General features: G+C 45.8%; 2 protein-coding genes across 3 annotated transcripts; both read right to left on the bottom strand.

Moving 5' to 3' along the window:
• Positions 1-329: 329 nt before the first annotated feature.
• On the bottom strand, positions 330-15,196 carry DDX51 (DEAD-box helicase 51). Of its 2 annotated transcripts, XM_048514688.1 has the most exons (16): positions 15,037-15,196; positions 12,402-12,766; positions 11,533-11,717; positions 10,139-10,289; positions 8,915-9,060; positions 7,794-7,865; positions 5,712-5,818; positions 5,098-5,206; positions 4,548-4,693; positions 3,943-4,135; positions 3,063-3,178; positions 2,859-2,975; positions 2,317-2,418; positions 2,098-2,161; positions 1,667-1,801; positions 330-808 (listed from the first exon to the last, which is right to left on the bottom strand). In XM_048514688.1, exons 1-16 carry the CDS (start codon positions 15,057-15,059, stop codon positions 782-784), a joined length of 2,058 nt encoding a protein of 685 aa, XP_048370645.1. In that variant the 5' UTR covers positions 15,060-15,196; the 3' UTR covers positions 330-781. The 2 variants fall into 2 exon arrangements, with proteins under 2 accessions (XP_048370645.1, XP_048370646.1); XM_048514689.1 differs by lacking the exon at positions 15,037-15,196 and having other exon boundaries at positions 11,533-11,770; positions 12,402-12,496.
• A 3,863-nt stretch (positions 15,197-19,059) lies between these two features.
• Positions 19,060-20,628, bottom strand: MIF (macrophage migration inhibitory factor). Its single transcript, XM_048513651.1, has 3 exons — positions 20,348-20,628; positions 19,615-19,787; positions 19,060-19,293 (listed from the first exon to the last, which is right to left on the bottom strand). Exons 1-3 carry the CDS (start codon positions 20,453-20,455, stop codon positions 19,227-19,229), a joined length of 348 nt encoding a protein of 115 aa, XP_048369608.1. The 5' UTR covers positions 20,456-20,628; the 3' UTR covers positions 19,060-19,226.
• Positions 20,629-20,715: the final 87 nt, after the last annotated feature.

Below are 20,715 nucleotides of genomic sequence, written 5' to 3'. Positions count from 1 at the left end.
ATATACCATAATGTCAAAAATCATCCATATATAAAAATAAAAACAAACCTATAAAAATGACATGGAAATAAGAATGGGAAAAATTATCTTTCATATTATTAAAAATGAGAACAGTCCAAGGAAGGTAAGATAAAGTATTTTTTTTCATACAATGTGCAGTTCGCATATGGAATTCTTTCTCACCCGATGGAGCACGGTGACCTATGTACTAACCACACTCGGAGATACTCTATGCTTGGGTGATTTTGCAACATTTTCATGCTTCCAAGTTTATTCTAAGCACACCCATTAACCATCTCGCTCACACATTTTCAAAGGAAAAATCCTGCTTGCACTGGGAAGCAAAGTCGATTTTTTATTTAAATAACGTTTCCTCTGTTCAAAGTGGGTTTCACGTGGATCAGCAGCAGCAACTGCTGGAGGCACAACTGGACCACTGACCATGATAAGAAGATAAGACAATGAAGGAACTGCCCTCTCCCTGGAAGGCTGAACAGGATCAGTCCACTCCCAGGAAGAGGCTGAGAAATCAGAGAACTCCCAATCAGGCTGGGCTAAAGTCCCACCGGGAATGAACAAAGGGGGCTTGCAGCTCCCTCTGCTCAAGTTTTGGGCAGATGTTCCTCTTTCGTTTCTCGGTTCTTCAGGGAGCTGGTAATGGCGTCTGTTTTCAAATGCTGTGCATTCCTGAGGCCACAGCCCAGTTTGTCACTAAGGAGGTCTTCAGTCCTTGTTTGTTTTTTGTACCAACGAACAATGCAGCACCCGCTCCCTTCCCTGTTCAGGATCGCTTCATGGCTTGCTCCTCCTGTCGAGACAAAAGAAGCAGTCATGCCTGGCTAATGTTCTCAGCAAGCAACTGTGGAATCCAGGATCAGTTTCAGCAAAGGAAACAAAGAAAGCTTCTGGCATTTCTACTTTACATTAACTTACTTTATCCCTCCCCTTCTCCCAACTTTATTGCTACTACAGTTCTGGGAAACAAATTAGAGAGACTAATGATTGGGCCAAGGTTGTACAGCAAGCTTCATGGTCAAGCAGAATTTGAACCCAGGTCCCATCAGGTCTTAGTATAAAATTACTGCTATTATATTGTGCTGACTCTCCTATCAAAGTCCAGCCTTGATCCCTGCTACTTCAGAAGACACAGCAGGGCCCAGATTTCACTGCCTGCTGCTGGGAGCTTCTCACTTGCAGCAATTCCTCATGCCTAGAAACCCACCATCTCTTTTCTTCCAGTTCTGACAGCTACACTGCCCTTTACTACCACCTTCTACCTGTGAGTACAGACACACTACACTATCAGAGTAGGACCTGGAAAACTCATGTTTGAATCTCCACTCTGCCATGGAAACTTGCTGGGTGACCCTAGGCCTGTCAAACTCAGCTGAGACTCTGGCAAGTATTTGGACGGGAGTCCTCCAAGAAATACCAAGGGCGAGATGCAGAGGCAGGCAGTAGCATCTCTTGCCTTGAAAATTGTACAGGATCGCCATAAGTCAGCTGTGACTTGACAGCAAAGAAATAAAATAAATCCTGATACAGCAGCTTTGAGGCTTGGCCTCGTAGTTCTCAGCTATGCCTGTCTGCCTCTTTCCCTGCTGCTGACTCCCAGCTGACAGACTCCTGCTGACACCAGAGGTCCCGTCTTGGAAGCCAGCAGTACCTTGACAACATTCCGGAGTTCAGCTAGTGCTTCTTCATACTGCTGGAGGAGAGGCTTGAGGTTCTCGCTCTTCACCAACTGTTGTTCCAACTCAGGAAGGCCACCTTCTTTCAGCATTTTCAGGAATTTCCGTTCCTGGACAATGAGAGCCAGTCAGCAAAACCTCCTTCCCAAGAAACTAAAGAAGCCTTAGAAAATGTCCACCAATTGAGCCAGGCAGCCAAGGATCACAGCTTCAGTCCTGTGTCCCGTCACCGCCCCCTGGCCAACTCTGCAGGTTCCTTTTTCAAAGCTGCTGCTACCCCAGTCTTGCCATGACATTTGAATCTCTTCTCGGAAGCCACGCAAGCAAGAGACGTGTCTCTGCAGCCAACACAGTTCATGGAAGGTGCCAATTTTGGGAAGAAATCAAGAGCCAGTGGACAATATACCTGCACTTTCAGCAGCATGGTGAAGGCCAGGCCAGCTTTCCCAGCTCGAGCTGTTCTGCCCACCCTGAAAGACAACAGAAGAACGGCACATTTCACCATCAGCACAGTTCTTGTCAGCATACGCTGAAGTAAGTGATGCATTGCTGATTTCAAGCTCCAAGAATGAAATGAATTTTTTTTTAATTGTGGGGAGGGGGCATTTTTCTTTGAAGACATTACCGGTGAACATAGGTCCTGATAAATTGAGGGGCATCGTAGCTGATTACATATTTCACTCCTCCAATGTCGATTCCACGAGCCGTGGCATCTGTGCTGATTAAGCTGTTTGAAAGGAAAGGTATTCAAAGGTCATCTTGTCACAGCCCAAACACTGACACAGCAGATCAGGGTATGACTGCTGATCTCCAGATCTGTGACCGTGTCAGATCATTAATGGGCAAAGCGAGGGTTTGGGAGGCCCCCAGACACCTGCACAGGTTAGCATATTTAGAAACATCTTTCCATACTTAGAAACAGAGGCAAGGATGAATCCTAGAAGTCACAAAAGACTGGGGGCTTCCTAATGCAAACCTGGAGGGTGCAACACAACTCTGTTGCTAGTTGAAGAGCCAGTATTATGCAGGGGTTGGAGCCTCTAAGCTTGCCTGCTGCACTCAATCCCTTGAAGGAAAAAACACCCACACCTCACTGCCACATCCCCCAAGTTTTGCAGGTTTGCGGTGCACAACACTTCCACTCTCAAGCTTTCAGTGGACACTCACAGCTGGATCTTTCCTTGTTCAAATTCTTTCAAGGCCCTTTTTCTCTCTCCTGGACTCAGACGGGAAGAGAACTCTGCCACTTTCACTCCGCCAAAGGCTCGAATTAAAAGGAACAACCTGGGGACAGAGAGAGCGAATGAGAGAAACAACCTTCAGCCAGCCAAGGCACAAGCCAGCCCAGTGCGTGTCAAGCTGAACGCTCACCTGTGGGAAGTTTCTTTACTGTTAGTGAAACACAGAACTCGGCTGAATTTCATCCTCAACAGAAAATGCAGAAGGAGCAGCGGTTTGGATCGCAGGTTGCAGGGCACGTAATATTGCTGCGGGAAACAAGAACAGACAGCCACTGCACACAGAACTCTAGCTTCCCTCGGGAGGATCAGGGGCGTTAAACTGTTGCCAGACCAAACTGCTCATGCTCCTTGACTGGATGGCATTAACAGGCAGCTTTAAAAGGATCTAATTTTCAAATACCCATCAACAATAGTTCAGTGCATTTTTGTCACCAGCAACATGAACTTGTGTTCCATGCCAAGTTTCTGGTTTTACTCTCTCAAGCATAAGTTACTGATGTAGGAATCGTGACTCATCTCTCTGCAAATATTTATTTCCATTTCAAAAAGTTGATGATGAGTTCCAACCATAAAATCTTCACCCGTTAACCAGAATCTCCCAAAACCAGGAAGCCAGGAAATAACTACAGAACACTGAACACATTCAGGAATGTAATGTTGGCTGGGAAGCCACCAAATGTTTGCTGACTCTTGTGCCTTATTTTCTGAACTGCTGTGTTAACAGTTTCCCAGGCCAAATCTGTCTGCTGTTAAAAGGACTTTTGCCCTTGCCTGGCCCATGCCCTGTAGTATCAGGCTGTTGCCTAAAATATTGACCTCTTTTTACATTGTCTGGACCCCAGTCACTGCTTTCCTGGAAAAGTGAATGCTGAAAAGTCCCATGCCACGCCCACCCCCTTTTTCCAGCAAGGGTTCTCCCCAAACATACTGCCAATTCTTTGGTCAGAGGAGGTACCAGGCTTTATGTCAATCATGCACATCAACCTGATGATAAAAGCCACACTTCTTACCGAGAGCCCCTCGGGGAGGGTGTATTTCTTCTCCATCTCCTGCTGCATCTCGGTACCATCAGGCTGTGCTTTGGCATAGACAGAAGTAAAGAGGCGGGGCTTATAGAGGCCCAATTGCTGCAGCTTCTCTGGATCCCGGCTCAGTGTGGCTGAGAAAAGGAGTTTTTGCAAAGGGATCTGGGGGAAGAAGGCTCTGGAACGACAAAAGGCATTCCTTCCTAGCAAAGCAGCTCTGCAGCACAAAGAAAAGCACCTCCAGCCTTTGGCCCTCTTTGTTTGGCCCTTTTCCAGGCCTGCTTCACTCTCTGAGCATGAAGCTACATCTTGAGGGCTTGGAATCAACAGGACAGCTTTCAGGTCTCAGCTTGCTCACAGGGCCATCCTGGAACCAGCTCAGCCTTTGAACCTTTAGTAGAAAGAGCTGACTATAGAGTTTTCAATTCCAAAAGACTGACTGAACTTCTAAGAGTGAGGAGACGTGGGCTCCACTGCTCTGCCTCCTGTGCTCTTTCCACGACACCCTAGTCCTTTGACCTTCTGCCTGCGCAGACCACCAAGTAACCACGTTTCCGTGTCTCCCTCCTAGTCCCTGTGGGTTAACTCACCTGGCTGCTGTGATGGGTTCCTGTGGTGCCCTCCTGAACAGCCGACCGGGTCCTGTGCCTTCATCAGGTCCATACACAGCCTTCACAACCTGGGACAGCCAGTCCTGGTTCATGCTGTCAATCATGCGGTCGGCTTCATCAATGATCTACCCTCATGTACAATTGAGCACAAGAAGGAGTCCATAAGAGGAAATAGGGATGATTAACCTCTACGGACACACCAAATGGATTTTCAGCCATGCTTCCTATAGCCAAGCCAGGGCTTTCAGCACATGCAGCTGGGAATCAGGAATAGGAATTGTATCAACCCTACATGGGAACTAAAGAGCCTCAGTCAATGGAGAGCCACGAAACTGCCATAGGGTGCATGCACACATACAGAAACCCTGCACGTGGATTACAACAGGCTAGTGAAAAATACTTCAGTCAACATCCCATTTATTTCAACAGGGCCCAGCCATGTCCACAGCACTGCTACAGACAGAAGAAGGTACTTGAAGTGAACTGCAAACATGATCAGTGGGTTTAGACAGGCAGATTTGCTACTCACCAGGAAACGAAGTTCTCTCAAGCTGAACTGAGGACTTTGCTGAAGATGGTCCACCAGGCGCCCAGGGGTGGCTACAACAATGTCTGCCAGACTGCGGAATCCAGTGAGCCTGGGAAATGCCAGTGAATGAGAGCTTACTATGGGATGTGACTGCCACTGCTGTGGATATGTGTATGTACAAATATGTGTATTAGATAGACAAAGATAGGAAATGCTGAGCCTTCTCTCAACGTTGAAGACCGTGACATCCATTTGCCCAGGACTACTCAGGATCAGCCAAGCCAACAGTTTGCTCATTTTGGAAAGGGATAATTTATTCACTGTATCCCACAACTCACTGTAAAAATGATGCCCACACACTCCTGTCAGATAATGCTTGGGTTTCCTTTCTGGTTTTTGACACCCAAAGTTCAGGATTCCACTCTGGATTCCATGATAATATGGAAAGCTGTGGCAGCGACCCCCATTCTAAGAACCCTAGCTGGAGTGATTAAGAACAGAATGATCAGACAAACTCTCATCTGAGTCTGTTGCTCAGATCTTCATCTGTTCAATAAATGAGCCAACTCAATGAAATGATATACAAGTAACACCAACGTAAGGATTAAACTTACGTTTTCTCAACAAGAGACTCTTGCTCCTTCACAAAAGACTTCTGCCCAGTCAGTTGGACGACTCTCAGTCCCGTTCCATCAGTGTAAATGTTGAACACTTTACTCACCTACAGGAAGGAGTGAATGAGAAGGACAAAGGGGAATTATTTATTTATTTATTTCATTACTAGCCCACCTTTTTCACAGGGACTGATGGCAGATTATACACAGTGAGCCAGTACAATCACAAAATTGGGACATTCAACACTAATGCCTTGGGATTTTAGAAGTCTGGAACCACCAGAAAGAACTGAACAACTGAACAAGGCAGGATAAAAATCTAAGAAATAAATAAATAAGCATTCATATGACATAACAAGCAGTACAGACCTACTTACAATAAGCTGAATGCAACAGTACAGACTGCAGTCCTTAATCATTTATCCAAGCAAGTCTGAAAAACCATTTTGTGCACTGCATTCCTATTACCTGCGCAGAAAGCCCTCTTGAATAGTTCAGTTTTGCATTGTTTGTGGAAAGAGGATGTGAGTTAGAACAGCCCTGCAGAGCAGTTCACCTGGCCTCAGTTGCACCTTGGCTTGAGGACTGAGCAGTCTCTGCCCTCAGTGGCCTCTTTAACTTCACTTCTGGATCACTGAGAGTGCAGCAGGGGGACACAACACAACAGGAGTACACAGTCAGCATACTTGGGTTAAAACCCGGTCAGACAAACCACGTCCGTGCATCAGATATGTACTGAAGTGGCTCATCATCCCAAAGGTAACTTACAAAAGAAGTATACAGCTTTGGAAGACAATTTCAGAGGGTAGCTATGATGGTCTTCAGCACTCTAGAGCCATAGCAGACACTGAATAAAAATTGTTTTCCAGGCATCTGTTGTCTGCGAAGTCTGTGAGATCTGCTGCAGACCAGTGACTTCACTCCAATCCTGCTATGCATCCTATTCTACACATGGCTCTGGATCTGTGCACCCAGGGAAGGGGCTGTAGATCAATGGCAGAGCATCTACAGAGCATGCAGAAGGTCCCGGGTCCAATATCGAGAATCTCCAGTTAAAAGGATCAGGCAGTAGGTGTTGTGAAAGGCCTCTACCAAAGACTTAGGACAGCTGCTGCAAATCTGAGTGCACAATAATCTGTGATGGACCAATGGTCTGATTCAGTATCAGGCGAGTTCATGTGTCCATGTACATACAGAGATGGTTTCATTTTCTGAGCTGCCTATATTTGCACAGCTCCATGAGCCTCTGGTGGGAGCAAGCAGAAAAAGCCCCCCCACCCCCCAAAATTAGGAACAGTGAAACGAGGCTGGAGAGAGAAACTCCTTACAGAGTTACAATATCTGGGACACCTGAATAAATTACACATCTTTCCCAGCGTAATACAGACATTTTTGAGGACTATTTTGCTACAGGCAAAATTGGAAGAAATACAGTTGTCACACCAGAACGAGTTCATTGTTGGAAGTGACAATGTCTAGTGTGCAGAGGAACTGAGCAGACACAGCAGAGGGAAGGCAAGTGATCAGTTAGATAGGTTAGAGATCCTTCTGTCCTTTGGTGTCACCTCTTGTCTGTCCTTAGACTGATAACCTCAGGTCTCATTTCCTCCACCTTCTTGGAAGGCTCTTCTCTCCCTCCTTCCTTAACTAGTGAGGTAGCTATCCCAGCATCTCAGCTTTCTTATCTGAAATGCAGTTTCCTAATAAACATTTAACTTTATGTTTAAACAGTGAGTCTGCAACTCCTCTGTGTAACTAGCACTCTGTCAACATTCATAAACCATATATGGAGAAGATCCTATAGACTGCTGCAATCTAAAAGGGGGTACTCCCTTCCAGTGTTGTCGGGAGGACAGATCAATTGGACTCCAGTCCCTGGATTGCCTTCCCTCACATGGGGGAGACCCCTTCCAAATAAGATCTCTGTTGTCACCCAGTCCAGCAGTACATCTGAGTGGGAGATTAAAGATCTCCAAATCACAAGCAGTCACTCTCAGCTTTTATCCAAAAAGTGTGCTGGAAGATCCTGTTTCTTGGCTAGGGTGGACTCAGGCCAAAGGACTGAAGGAATTGGGAACTTACCTGCTGTGCTAGTTCTTTGGTGGGCAAAACTGCCAAGACTCGCACCTGGCAAACAACTCGTTCTAACAGGGCCTGCCAAGTCAGAATCAAAATATTAGGAACAGCTGGTAGGTTCTTGTTCTCAGTCTATTGAAGTACATAAATGAAGCAACATATACATATACACTCTTCAAAATGCTCTTAGTTGGCTGCCTTAAGTGTTTTTCACACAGAACTCCCCAAAACTAAATTCTCTTTGGGTGATCTGGATGAGCTAGTCAGAGGCATCCACTCATAAATTCATTTTACCCCCCACCCCCCACCTCAGTGGCTATGAACTTTGTGCACACTGTATGCAAAACCGCAGCCAGCAAATTCAAACTTTGCAACTGGATTAAATTATGTGCAATATAAATCTCTGTTTCCACTCTATGATTTTTGTCAGTTTTGCAAACTATTTAAGATTTGTTGGAGAAAGGAAGGCCTGGAGGGGCCAAAATATGTAGCAGAATACTGAGCAGAAACAGCAGTGTTGTGGCTGGATAGAGGAGAGAGGGAGCAGAAAATGAGTGACAAAGGAGTGACAAAGGAAGAAGCACAGGGGCCACAGAAGTCTCAGGACTTTGGTACTTTAGACAGGAAGGAAAAGGAGGATTCAAAGCTAGAGGCAACAAAGATAGCTGAGGGGTAAAGTTCATTTCTTCATCTGAGCTAGAGACAATCAAAGTTCTGGCCCTCTATTGCACATTATAATGAAACAGTTTAGGAGCATGCCATTTCAAAAGTGAAGAATACACCTTTTTACGGCATGGATGAGGCTGCTTGATAGACCTCGATACCCAAGAGGAAGGAGAGAGGAAGGCCTAAAGCAGGTACAATGTTTGCACCCTATAACTAAAGCCAGAGAAATTACCTGCCTCTGAGCTGGCTTGGTAAACACCATCATGTGTTGAAACTATAGAAACTTGCTAGTACAGTACTTCTTTGGAAGCACACAACTGGCACAAGTCTGTAGAGTTTCCCCCAGGTCTGCCTTCAACCCCATGCCAACATTTATTGTGATACCTGATGCAGGTTGTAGATTTTGGCACATCACACATAGACTTGTAGCCAAGCAGGTGCCCACTCTATACAAAGCTCACCTGTACCACAGGGATGACAAAGGCCAGTGTTTTACCACTGCCTGTAGGGGCTGAGACACAAATATCACTCGGCTGGTAACCATGCCTTGAGGTCAAAAACCCACCAGATGTGCTCTCCAAAATGGCTGGAATCACCTCTGCCTGAACTGAAATGGAAAGAGAGAGAATGCAAGGAAGTGCAGAACATAAAGCCCTCAAGAACTAGGATGAGTTTACTTTTCCGGATCTTGTAGGTCATACACTGCATACCCCAACCAAACTTCTAAGACAATTCGCTCACCCCAACATACAAATGTGCTCATCAGCTTTAATCCCCCCATAATCAACTGCAGAACAGACAAATCCCAGAGTAAGATGACACACTCAAATCCAGTGCTATAGTTAGATATTTAATAACAATTCTATATGCTCTCCCACTAAGAGATAAAAGTATGGTCAATAGTGATTCAGAAGAAGTGAGTGCTTCCGCAGTAGAAAATAGTCCCAAAGGATTATGAGCAGTTGGGTGAGCAAATAATGAGTGGGGGGGAGGGGGGGGCTGGGTTGGTGATTGGGGCAGTGGCAGGGGGGTGGAAATGGAGAGGCTGTTGCTAGGCAGCCTGCCCCTGCTGTCCCACTGGGCCAGGTTTGGTGTTTGCTGTGATGGGACAGTGCCGGGGGGGGGGGGGGGAAGGAATAGGGAGGCTGTTGCCGGGCCCAGCAAGCCACTGCCCCACAGGTCCGGCTTGGCATTTGGGCCAGGAGGCATTAGCTACTAGGATCCATTCTGTAAGGAAGGAGGTCCAGGAAATGGCGGTGGATGGGACAGAGTACAGTTCATGCCCAAAATGTTCAACAAATGAAACAAAACATAATCCTAGTTCAATTAAAATCTTGGGAGACATTAAAACCCTTTCCTATGCTCTGATTTCCGAAGGCCGGCCCACACAAAAAAGGCCTCAATTACTTCTGAAAGAGGCCCATTACAGGCAACCAGAAAGTATCAACTCCCTCCCTGTAACTCAGACTGGACGAAGTCTACCCTGGGACCTGAGCTCCAAAAGTACAAGCAACCCCCACGAAGATTTAGCCAACCCAGAATCCCCACCAGCTAGTAGCAACCCTTCTGCGCCCATCTCCCAGGCTTTGGCCATCGACTAAATACATCTTGGAAACTTTACAGACAGAATATTAAATAAAAGAAGATGTTCCTGTTATAAGAAATCATCCACCTGGTCAAGATACCTGGAAACAAAGATTCTATTGCATTTGCTTGCAGTTTCTTCCTCAATTTAGGGTGGATTTCTGGAATGTTCTGAAGTGGGACAAGGTTGTCTTTGATCCTCTTCTGGACTAGCTTGGGCTGAGCAAGCCATTGTGGCAAAAAAGGTTGTACCTGTAAATCACATGGGCAACACACTGAAACTCGTTCTGACCCAAAGAAGCACATATATGGCTGTGCCCCTCTGTCAACTACTGATAGTAAAGAACCACAAAACATATTTTGTATTTGTCTTGAAGCCTTTGGCCCATTATGCATGGAATGCTTACCTCAGGGCTCTTTACAGTGCAGTGGGCTTGTAGTGGGGTCTCCTCACATTTTTCTGTTTACAAATGAGGAGGCAGCCCACAACTTGCAGCGCAGTTTGCCTGCTGAACTCTGCCAGGCCTCTGTTCTCCTGGTTCTCTTAATTCTGCCCAATAACTTAGCCTTAAGGGCACAGATCTCATCACACTCTCAAGACTATAGCTATTTTCTCCCCTCCCTCCCTCCCTCCCTCCCTCTCTCTCTCTCCCTGCTGCTGCTGCCACAATAGAAGAAAAAGGCTTGTTTTAAAATACAGTCTTATTTGAAATGAAGTTTTAAAAAGCCCTCCTGATCATCAGGGAGGGCAGAATCAGAATTGGAGAGGTGGGATGGAATTAAAAAGAGACTCTGCTTATACTGTTCCTTGCAAACGTATTTTTGTCTCTGTTATTATTACATTGATATCTTGATATATCTATATGAGAATTTAGAAGCAGGAAGGAGCTAGCAATATGGAATAGGGGGTGAGGGGGAGGGTGTGGATGGCAGCGCAAGGGAGTGGGAAGGCTGACCATGGACAGAGGATGCCCAGGGCAAAGTTGTGCACACTGGAAAATCTCCCTGCTCTGGCAGCACTCCTCCCAATCTCCCTGCTCTGGCAGCAAAGCAAATTAAAAGTCGTGCCAGAAGTGGTGTAACTTGCCATGGAGAGAATGGAAAGGAAAAGCAGGGCTCCAGGAAATAGGCTTGTACAAGAAACCTTACTGAGATGGACATTTGCCCCCACTGTGCAGTAGACACATTGTCCATAGTCGGCCAAAGTGCTCCCTAGAGCCTCCAAATTGAAAACTTGCTTTTCAAAATACATTTTAATGATACTCCTCTCCAGCCTAAAATGTGGCACTGATTAAGGAGACAGAGCAGATATGTGCGTCTACCTTCAGTGAGTTAGAGGAGAGTTAAGACAATGCTTTAGCAAATAGCCATCTAACTATTCTGATCGTCAATAAACTACCCAGAAGCATATACCACTTCTGTCAGTTTGCTTCCATTCAGAATCTGAAACACTGGGTATAAAGAATACTTGCAATCAGCTCCAGACAGTAGTTACCTTCTGTACAGCCTTTTGATCAGAAGTGCCAAGGACAATCATGTGAGAAGATGGAACAACTTGTCTCTGACTCAATGTCTTCTGTTCCTCTCTTCTTTGGCTGTCTGTCTCTCCAAGTGTATCCCCTTTTTCTCCTGCCGCTGTACAGCCACTGTCCAGATGACTCTCCAAGCTGCTATTCCTTCCTGGTTGGCCACCATTTTGGTAAGAAAACATAAACACAACACATTATTTGAATCTGGAGGAACAAAAAGAGAAAAAGGTTCTTGCAGCAAATTTCAGAGGCATCATGCCACAAAAGACTACAAAAATCAAAAGCAAATTTGGGGTAGGGGTAGCCAAATCCAAGATATGCCTCCATATGCCTATGGGAGAGACTCCAAAGAGAAAGATAGAAAAGAGATCCCACTGACCTCAAAGTCAACAAGGCACACAACTATCTACTTTACCATGAAGGAGAGAAACTAGGAGATAAATTCATAAGGAAGGAGAGAATGTAGAAAAATTCATCATCAACAGCTGCTCACACAAGAAGACTTGTGAAAGACACAATGGCATGAAGCAGACTGCCCTTCCTCGGATGCTTTCTGGTGCTGTTTGCAGAAGGAGCTCCAAAACTACTGTGTGACTAGCGTGACACAGGCTGAAACATTATGTTGCTTGAACAAGTAGATTGCTCCTGCAAGCTGCTCTTTATGCATGTCAGGACCGATCCATAAAATACCATGCGAGTCAAAGTAATCCCTCATAAAAGCAATCTCCTCCAGATGCAAAAATGATAGTGTATTGTGCAATGAGGATGGAACAGGAATTTTAACAGGGCCCCAAGCACTGCTCCTGAAAAGTTGGTTTAACTTCTGTTTACATACCTGCTTCAGTTCTTTTTGGTGGCCTTTTGGACTTTTCTCTGCTCTTTGGGGTTCTGCTTTTACTCAAACCATTTTCCTCAGGTGGACTTTTCTTCTTGCCAGCTTGTAGCTGCCTATTTTGCTTTCTCTGGTCTTGTGTGCAAGGAGATCCATCACTAGATCTCCTCTTTCTCTTCTTGGTCTCCTGCTTTAATTCTTCCTCAGGGTTAATGCTAGATATTTCATTATCCGGCCTTGTTAGCTCTGCAGAAATTGGCCGACCCTGTTTCTGTTTTTGCAGCTGACGTGCTCTTGCCCGTTCCTGGAGCTGCTTCAAGAGCACCTGTGACTGGTCTTCTGGCTCACTCTCTTCATCACCAGTGTACCTGTGGATTTCACAATTATTACAGTTGTTTTACAGAACCACACTGCAACAAGCACATCATCAGTGAGTCAAAAAAGTCCCATAATAGTATAGAAAGGTGCTTTTTGGCTGCTGCAAATAAGAACTTCAGTTTCTGGACACAATAAAGTTCTAGAGAAGCAGCAAAAGGCCTTTAACAGTAACTCAGATGTGCCAGTACACAATGTAACACAATAAGGTTCTGCCAGTACAGAATGTAACACAATAAGATATTCTAGGGTCATATCAAACTCAGCTATATGCTGTTCTGGATGCTCCATCTTCTCTCCTGCATCAAGACAGATGATATCATAAAACTGGAAGAAGCAAAAAGAATTACTAGAGTACCTTCTTTATGCAAAAAAAAGTAAACTGTTTGGAGTTTTTTGGAAAAAGAAAAAACAGGGGAACATGGGAGAAATTCATAGTTATCGGTGTATGGAGAGTGTGGATAGAGAGATTTTGCTGTGTCAAGTAATGCCAGAATTCAGGGACATCCAATGAAATGATCAGCTACATTGTCAGGAATCATGGAAGAAAGCACATCTTCACATATCCTTAATGTGCATAATTTGCTGCCTCAAGATGAAGTGAAAGCTCCTATTCTAATTGATCTTCAAAGCAAAATTAGAAAAAAAATCAGCTGGGTCAGGTCTATAGCTATTAGCCACAAGAGATAAGTTTATTAGTTTTAGAATTTTAAATAGCTTTTCAGCTTCTACTCTCAAAAGGGAAAACGTTAAACACCTTCAAGCCATACATTAGAACTGACACAAAAGGTAATACAGCCCAAATGAACATTAGCTAAAACTGTAGCAAACCACCACATAGCTATCTTCCAAATACATTTGCTATAACATCCTGTTTAACTTTTTACAGCATGCTATCACAGAGGAAGCCAAAAGAACAGTTGGCAGAAAAGAATCCAAAAGCTTCCCAGCAACCACACATGCATAAACACAAAACTTTGCATCTTGTGGGGACCAAGTTGACCTTCCCAGAGGATGGAACTTGAAACAAGATTTCACTGATAGATGATAAACCTGTGTGAGGTCTGAGCAAGAGAGAAGATATTCCCAGCATCATACCAGTTCCAGACTGTTTAGGAATTTATAGGTAAAGATCAGAACTATGAGTTTCAGCAGCCAATGTTGAGGTTTCAAAATACGTCCCATATGAATACACCGTTGCATCCAGCATCAGCGGCATCCCGCACCGATTCCTGAACTGTATTCAAGGGCAGCCCCAGTCCAGTATTCTAGTCTCTACCTCATTAAGGCCTCAGGTAGCCTATTCCAAGGCAAAACAGGTATACTGGCCAAGGCTGACAGAAAAGTACTCTTGATCACATCTATTACCTGACAATTCAAGTACAGGACCAGAAGCATCCCCAAGCAATAAACCTGACTTAACAAGAGAGATTCCACACTCCAAAAGCTTTCCCGTCTTCCAGCTGACTGACTGGATTTCCACTACAAACTCTTCCTTTACATCTGAACTGAGTTTAACTTTATTCATATCAATCCAATCTACTACTAAACTCAGGAGATCACTGTGCTATTTAGATCAGATGGAAAACAGAAGCAGTTTTTAAATATCAGAATACTGCGAGTGCTTCACTTTATTTTCACAGAAGTCAACCTTCCCCACTAGTTTCCTGTGGCTGCTAAACAACACAGGAAATTAAACCGACCCAAGGAATTCCCACAAGGAAAAACACAGCGAACGTTCAGAACCTATCAGAAGAAAGTAATATCACTGCTGGTACTAATCCAGGCTACTGAAGAACACGCTCTATGTTTTTTTGCTGACACGATGTTGGGATTTTTCAAGTGATTGTCGCAACTCAGTCATAAAAGGGTTAACTGTTTGTATGTAAGAAGTTGCTGAAGTCACTGTTCATGACCTGATCTATTGATTAGCTACTGGTCAGTGAGATAGCAATTGCTTACATGTTAGTGAGCAGGCCATCTGAAGGTATAAAGTTAACTCAGTTTCTTTGTTAGAGCACACATGAGAGGTAGATGACAACGTGTGAGACACCAGATAGATAGCAAGATCTAACCAAACGTACAATGATGTAGATGTGTAATAGGAACTAAAGGGTTTCCTATCCATATTCCACATAACCCTCCCTTATAGTTAGTAACATATAAGAAGCAACTGAGAATCTATCTCCTGCCTATCTTAGGGCTTACCGAGTGCAGCCCCCCTCGCAAACCCCCGCACCTGAAATAGCACGTGGTTCTTTACCTGTTGACGAGGAACAGCGCCATCACAGGCCGTATCAGCTACTTCCGTGGTTGGCGTTTAGTGATGACGACAGAATTGCGCGCCAGCTCGAATTTAGGATTTAAAACTCGCGGCAGCTTGAGTCCCAATCTTAAAGGCCGTTTCCTCTGCTGGCACGAAGCAGATGGGCGCGGGTAGGCTTCATTGAAATTCCTCTGCCTGCACCCCAAAATATATATACTTCCATAATTGCTTTTCTAGGTTCAAAGGGAGGGGGTTGGGCGGGGGAAGCGTTTTCACTGACCGAAATTAGCGATAAACTAGCGCAATAGCAGACGCCGAAGGCTTTGTATAAAGCAGCCTCTTAACGACGTTAATTTATGTTGTAATCAGTTTCTAAAATGCCTCTAGACTCCGTGTAAATTTTTATATGGTGGTCAGAAACTAAGCTTTTTGAGGCGAAATGCCACGTGCCAACCGCGAGGCTGGTGGGAGTAAGCAGAAGACACATATCAACAAGATGGACCTTCAGGGAAACTGCAAACCACGAGGTGCAGAGACCAATTGCGTCCTTTTGGCTGTCTCCTGAAATCCGTCCTCACCAACATACAAGGCAGCCAATAGCCCCTCCAACTCAGTCGAATAAATCCATGTGACCCACTCGGTCCCCTGACCCACTCGTGTACACCAGCGACGTCTGATGACATATGCGGTCCAGGTGATTCCCACGATTCCTTTTGTGAGGGATGAGACGGTGTGCCGTCCGGGGTGGGGGGTGGATCTAAGGGACCAGCTCCAAGGCATTCGTGGTTCATGGTTGCCACAACTCAAGTGCTCTTCGGCTGCTGGCCTCCTTATGCCGCGCCCGCTTAACAGCTGGCTAGGGAAACCCAGGAGGACACTCGATATCCATCCAGTCCCAGAACAGCAAGCTAAAACGATGATCTGCAATCCCCCGCCCCGAGTCCTTCCGCCGGTTCATTCAGTGGTCTTTTATTTATCTAGCCCAGGGGTAGGGAACCTGCGGCTCAAGAGCTGCATGCGGCTCTTCTGCCCTTGCACTGTGGCTCCACGAGCTGAGCCGCCGGCCCCATCCTTGCCCGCCCTGCAGGCAGCAGGGTGGGCGCATCAACTGCCCATGGTTGGCTGGGTCGCGCCGCGGGCTTCCCCTCTTGCCCGCCCCGTTAGAGCGGGGCGGGCATTTTCCCGGCGGCCAGCGAGGCCGAGCCGCCGGCTTTATCCTTGCCCGCCCTGCAGGCAGCAGGGCGGGTGCATCCATGCGCTTCTCAGAATGAGCGGAGTAAAAGGTAAAAAAACCCCTATATACATAGTGTTATCTTTATTTTAAATGTCAAAAATTATTTGCGGCTCCAAGTGTTTTCTTTTCCCGTGGAAAATGGGTCCAAATGGCTCTTTGAGTGTTAAAGGTTCCCTACCCCTGATCTAGCCTTAACATGAAGGTGCCAGGGAGTGAACCTGGAACCTTCACTAGGCAAAGCGTGTGCTCTGGGAGACTGAGCTCCCCTAGGTGACTGGACTGCACCGCCTGGTTCTTGTAAGCCATTCTCTCTGCCTACTGCCTGATTGGCAGTAGTTCAAGGTCCAACCCCAGTCTACCCCCTTCTCTCACACACCATATTGGCAGAGGCAAAGATACAATGGGGACATCCGTGGACAAATGTCCCAGGTGCACACAATTGGGGGCGCAGAAAAATGTAGGCACATTTCTAATTTTGGGGGGTATTTTGTGTTTTTATTTTGTTGGCTAGCAGGAGGTGCAGTGTTTAGGCTACCGGCACCAACATTTCAGGCTATTGTCCGGTGACACTCCTGATGATACCAGCCAAGTTTGGTGAAGTTTGGTTAAGGGGGTCTAAAATTTTGGACACCCAAAAGAGGTGCCCCCATCCCCCATTGTTTCCAATGGGAGCTAATGGTAGAGGGGCCTACCCTTTTCAGGGTCCATAATTTTGGCCCTTCTGAACCAAACTTCACTAAACCTGGGTGGTTTCATCCAGAGAGTCTCCTGCTGATACCACCCAGGTTTGGTGAAGGTTGGCTCAGGGGGTCCAAATTTATGGGCCCCCAAAAGCGGTGTCCCCATCCCCCACTGTTTCCAATGGGAACTAATAGTAGATGGGGCTACCCTTTTGAGGGTCCATAACATTGGACCCCCTGAACCATACTTCACTAAACCTGGGTGGTTTCATCAGGAGAGTCTCCTGAAGATAGCCTAAAATTTTGGTACTGTTAGCTTAAACATTGATCCCGACATGCACCCTCAAATTTTCCTCAGGTTCTCTTTAAATCCACCCCCTTTGGAGTGGATTTAAAGGGAGAATCTGGGCTCCCTAGATTTAAAAAAATTGAAAGTATTGTTGAAGGCTTTCACAATCAGATTCAACTGGTTGTTATGGGTTTTACAGGCTGTGTGGCCGTGGCCTGGTAGATCTTGTTCCTAATGTTTCACCTGCATCTGTGGCTGGCGTCTTCAGAGGTGTATCACAGAGAGAAGTCTGTTATAAAAGAAGTCTGGACACAGTGTATAACAGACTTCTGTGATACACCTCTGAAGAAACCAGCCACAGATGCAGGTGAAACATTAGGAACAAGATCTATCAGACCACAGCAAAGCAGCCCAGAAAACCCACAACAAACATTGAAAATGATGCTTTGTGGGGGAGGGGGGAGGGTCCTACCCTGAAACAGCATCGCTTTCAATGTTGTTTAAAGTAGGGAGCCCAGAGTCTCCCTTTAAGGTGGATTTAAAAGGACAATCTGGGCTCTCTAGTTTAAACAACATTAATCGTGATGCTGTTTCAGGGTGGATTTCCCCCTTCAAAAATAGCATTACTTTCAATGTTGTTTAAACTAGGGAGCCCTGGGTGTGTTCAGATTTCTGTGTTGGGGCATGTTCTATATGTGATGGTGACTTTGAGATGACCTGATGCAAAAAAAATGTTGTTCGCTCATGGGGGAGGGTGGCCACCCATATGGGGTGGGGCGCAAAACTCAGTTTTTTTTCCTAGGTTCAATTTTCACCAGCTACACCTCTGCCGTTAACCCTAACTTATTATTTTTATTTAATTTATTCAGTCATAAATTGTTCCCAAAATTGTAACGAAAACCCGAAACCTAAAACTGACCATTGCCCTATTATCAGACTGCACCCTAGAACTCCACATAAGCCTGAGCCCCTGCCCTTGTTTTAACCCTATTATTTTTATTTATTTTCTGTTACAATTTTGCGAACAAATTTATGACTGAATAAATTAAATAAAAATAATAAGTTAGGGTTAGGGTCATAATCTGTAGAGATTATACTGACAAAGGTTTAAAGACAAAGGCAGATTAATTATTCTTTGGCACAATGTCTAAACCAAATCCTAGCTACAGCCTTTCTGTTGCCTCTAGGGCCTGCCACACCGTGGAAACAGGCATGAACAATTGGGAAAACAGAAAGCAAAGGCTGCTGTAGAACCTGCAAGGTCCCCTGTTGTAGTGTGTCATGAGCCAGTATATGCTGCACTGAACAAACAAGTTGCATCTGCATAACTACTGGATGATCTTCACATGGATAAAAACCCTTAGGAGACTTATTTGTGTCCTGTACCTGACTGAGAAGAATTGAGGTCAGTCTTGAAGCTGGATCATTGTACCATGATATATCACTAGGAATGAGGGGATATGAAAGAATTCCTATCTTTGTGCTGGTGCCCAAGAAAGTTCATTTCAACCCCACAATCCCATGTGGTACTGTTAGCTTATGGACACCCAAAATCCCTAAGAGGAAGTTCTACTAAACATAACAGGGTTCACATGCTGGTAAAGTATGCTTAAGACAGCAATTGAAGTCTGCCGGGTCTGGTCACTCAGCCATAGCTAGCCACTTTCAGACTCTGTACTGGAAATAATTATGCTTGACTCTCAACTGCCCACTGCAGCTAGCCTTGGCATCCCAAATGTTATAGAATCAACCCCCCTCTTTAATTTCATCTCTTCTCCTTGAGACACAAAGCTGCCTTTAAAAAAGTTTCAGCAAAGTCAACATCCATCTAGGTTTTTATTGTTTTTCTACTGGCATGGAGGAATGTTACAACTACGATGCACACAAGAGACCAGCAAGGAGCTCGCAGTGGGGAGGTGCTATGGTGGTTGACGTGCATAAAAAAGGCTACAGGCCATAGAGAGAAGGTGCACAATGAAGAGCCTTATGCAAAGGTAGATCCATTCCAGCCCACATTACTAGCATTCATATCATAATAGTTGATGTAGACCCTGTGAAAAGAAACCAAGAGCAGATGAAGGTGATGGTCACTACAGAGCATTCCCACCAACATTAACAAGAGAGGCCTGGTGCGGAGAGCAATGACTTGATCAAACATAGTCAAATGCTTCCATATCATCTGGTTGCTGTATGTATTGTCTTGCCCCCACCGAACTGTCTTCAAGTTATGCAACACCATTTTCTGCACATCTAATACTTTTTGCATTGTCTTCACATTTTGCATCCTACTCCAATTGCACTGCAATTGCAACTTCAGTCTCAATGAGAAACACATATTAAAAATAATAAATGCAAGTGACTGTACAACTCACCTGTCTGCAGGTATCTGCAGGTTTTTAGTAAGCAGGTCACACACCAACTTTGAGTAAGCCTTGTTTTGTGGCCCACCTATCTTGCCGATGCTGTGTAGGCTACACAGGGCACAAGGGTCAGTTGAATCCCCGAAGCTCATTAGCTGGTTGGGCACAATGTGGATCGCAATATACTGCAAAGGATATGGACAACACAGGATCAGCTTATTTTGTTTCGCGGCTGGGCTAATTGCACAGATTTTTGGTGGTGGGAAGTGGCATCAAGTTGCAGCCAACCTTTGGCAACCCTGTGGTTTTCAAGGCAAGAGACGTTCAGAGGTGGCTTCCCATCGCCTGCCTCTACGTCGCGTTCCTTGGTATTCCTTGAGGACCTCCCATCCAAATCCTAATCAGGCCGACCCTGCTTAGCTTTGCCTCGCGAAGGTTTCAGGTTCAGCCCATAACTTTAACAATTGAAGTCTTGATCACCGCCAACCCGCTCTTTCACTCACGGCACACTTTTCGCAGCTCTACACCGTCGTTGCCCCGCTCTCGAATCACCAAAATAAAAATGCATTTTTAAGGACACTGTGCAAATATTCTGCCCTTTCGTGGGGTGGGTTTATGGCTCCGATTTCGAGGAGGGATTGGTAGGAGGCCAAAGTACCCCCCTCCTTCCCCAGGGCTGGAAGGCCTGCCAAAGCTGCGCAGCAGAACCCCACCGGACAGGCTCCGCTCCGACGTCGCCGCTTACCTGGGCTGGCTTTCCGGTAGCCTTGGCCAGTTGCTTGGTCAGCTCCCCGAGCAGGCCTTCGGGCACGGCCTCACGGCTGACGTTGGTATTAACCACGAGCATGGGCATCTTGGCGGCACGCAGCACGACTTACTGAGCGGAAAGCGGGAGCGCCTCTCTACTTTGTAGGCGGCTCCCAGGCGCGCGCTTAAAGGGCCAGCAGAACCCTGTGCCCATTCAGCCTTTGCAATCAGGCGCGCGCGCGGACAGGGTCTCCGTGTCCGGCTGCATATCGCCAATGGCACCCCACTCCCTTAAGGGCATCCCATTTCTGCATACGACATCCGGAGGTTAGTGAGAACAAAGCGAATCTGGTTGCAAACAGGGGC

This window comes from Sphaerodactylus townsendi, linkage group LG13 (assembly GCF_021028975.2).
Source record: "Sphaerodactylus townsendi isolate TG3544 linkage group LG13, MPM_Stown_v2.3, whole genome shotgun sequence".
Classification (NCBI taxonomy): Eukaryota; Metazoa; Chordata; class Lepidosauria; order Squamata; family Sphaerodactylidae; genus Sphaerodactylus; species Sphaerodactylus townsendi.
This window is presented reverse-complemented; position numbering and strand designations above follow the sequence as displayed.

Coding starts and splice junctions, on each gene's coding strand:
- MIF (XM_048513651.1), bottom strand. CDS start 20,455: ATGCCCATGCTCGTGGTTAATACCAACGTCAGCCGTGAGGCCGTGCCC. Junction 19,788..20,347: donor CTACCGGAAAGCCAGCCCAG/GTAAGCGGCGAC, acceptor TATCCTTTGCAG/TATATTGCGATCCACATTGT. Junction 19,294..19,614: donor CTGCAGATACCTGCAGACAG/GTGAGTTGTACA, acceptor TTCTTTTCACAG/GGTCTACATCAACTATTATG.
- DDX51 (XM_048514688.1), bottom strand. CDS start 15,059: ATGGCGCTGTTCCTCGTCAACAG. Junction 2,976..3,062: donor AGTAAAGAAACTTCCCACAG/GTGAGCGTTCAG, acceptor CTCTGTCCCCAG/GTTGTTCCTTTTAATTCGAG. Junction 1,802..2,097: donor CCATGCTGCTGAAAGTGCAG/GTATATTGTCCA, acceptor CTCATTGTCCAG/GAACGGAAATTCCTGAAAAT.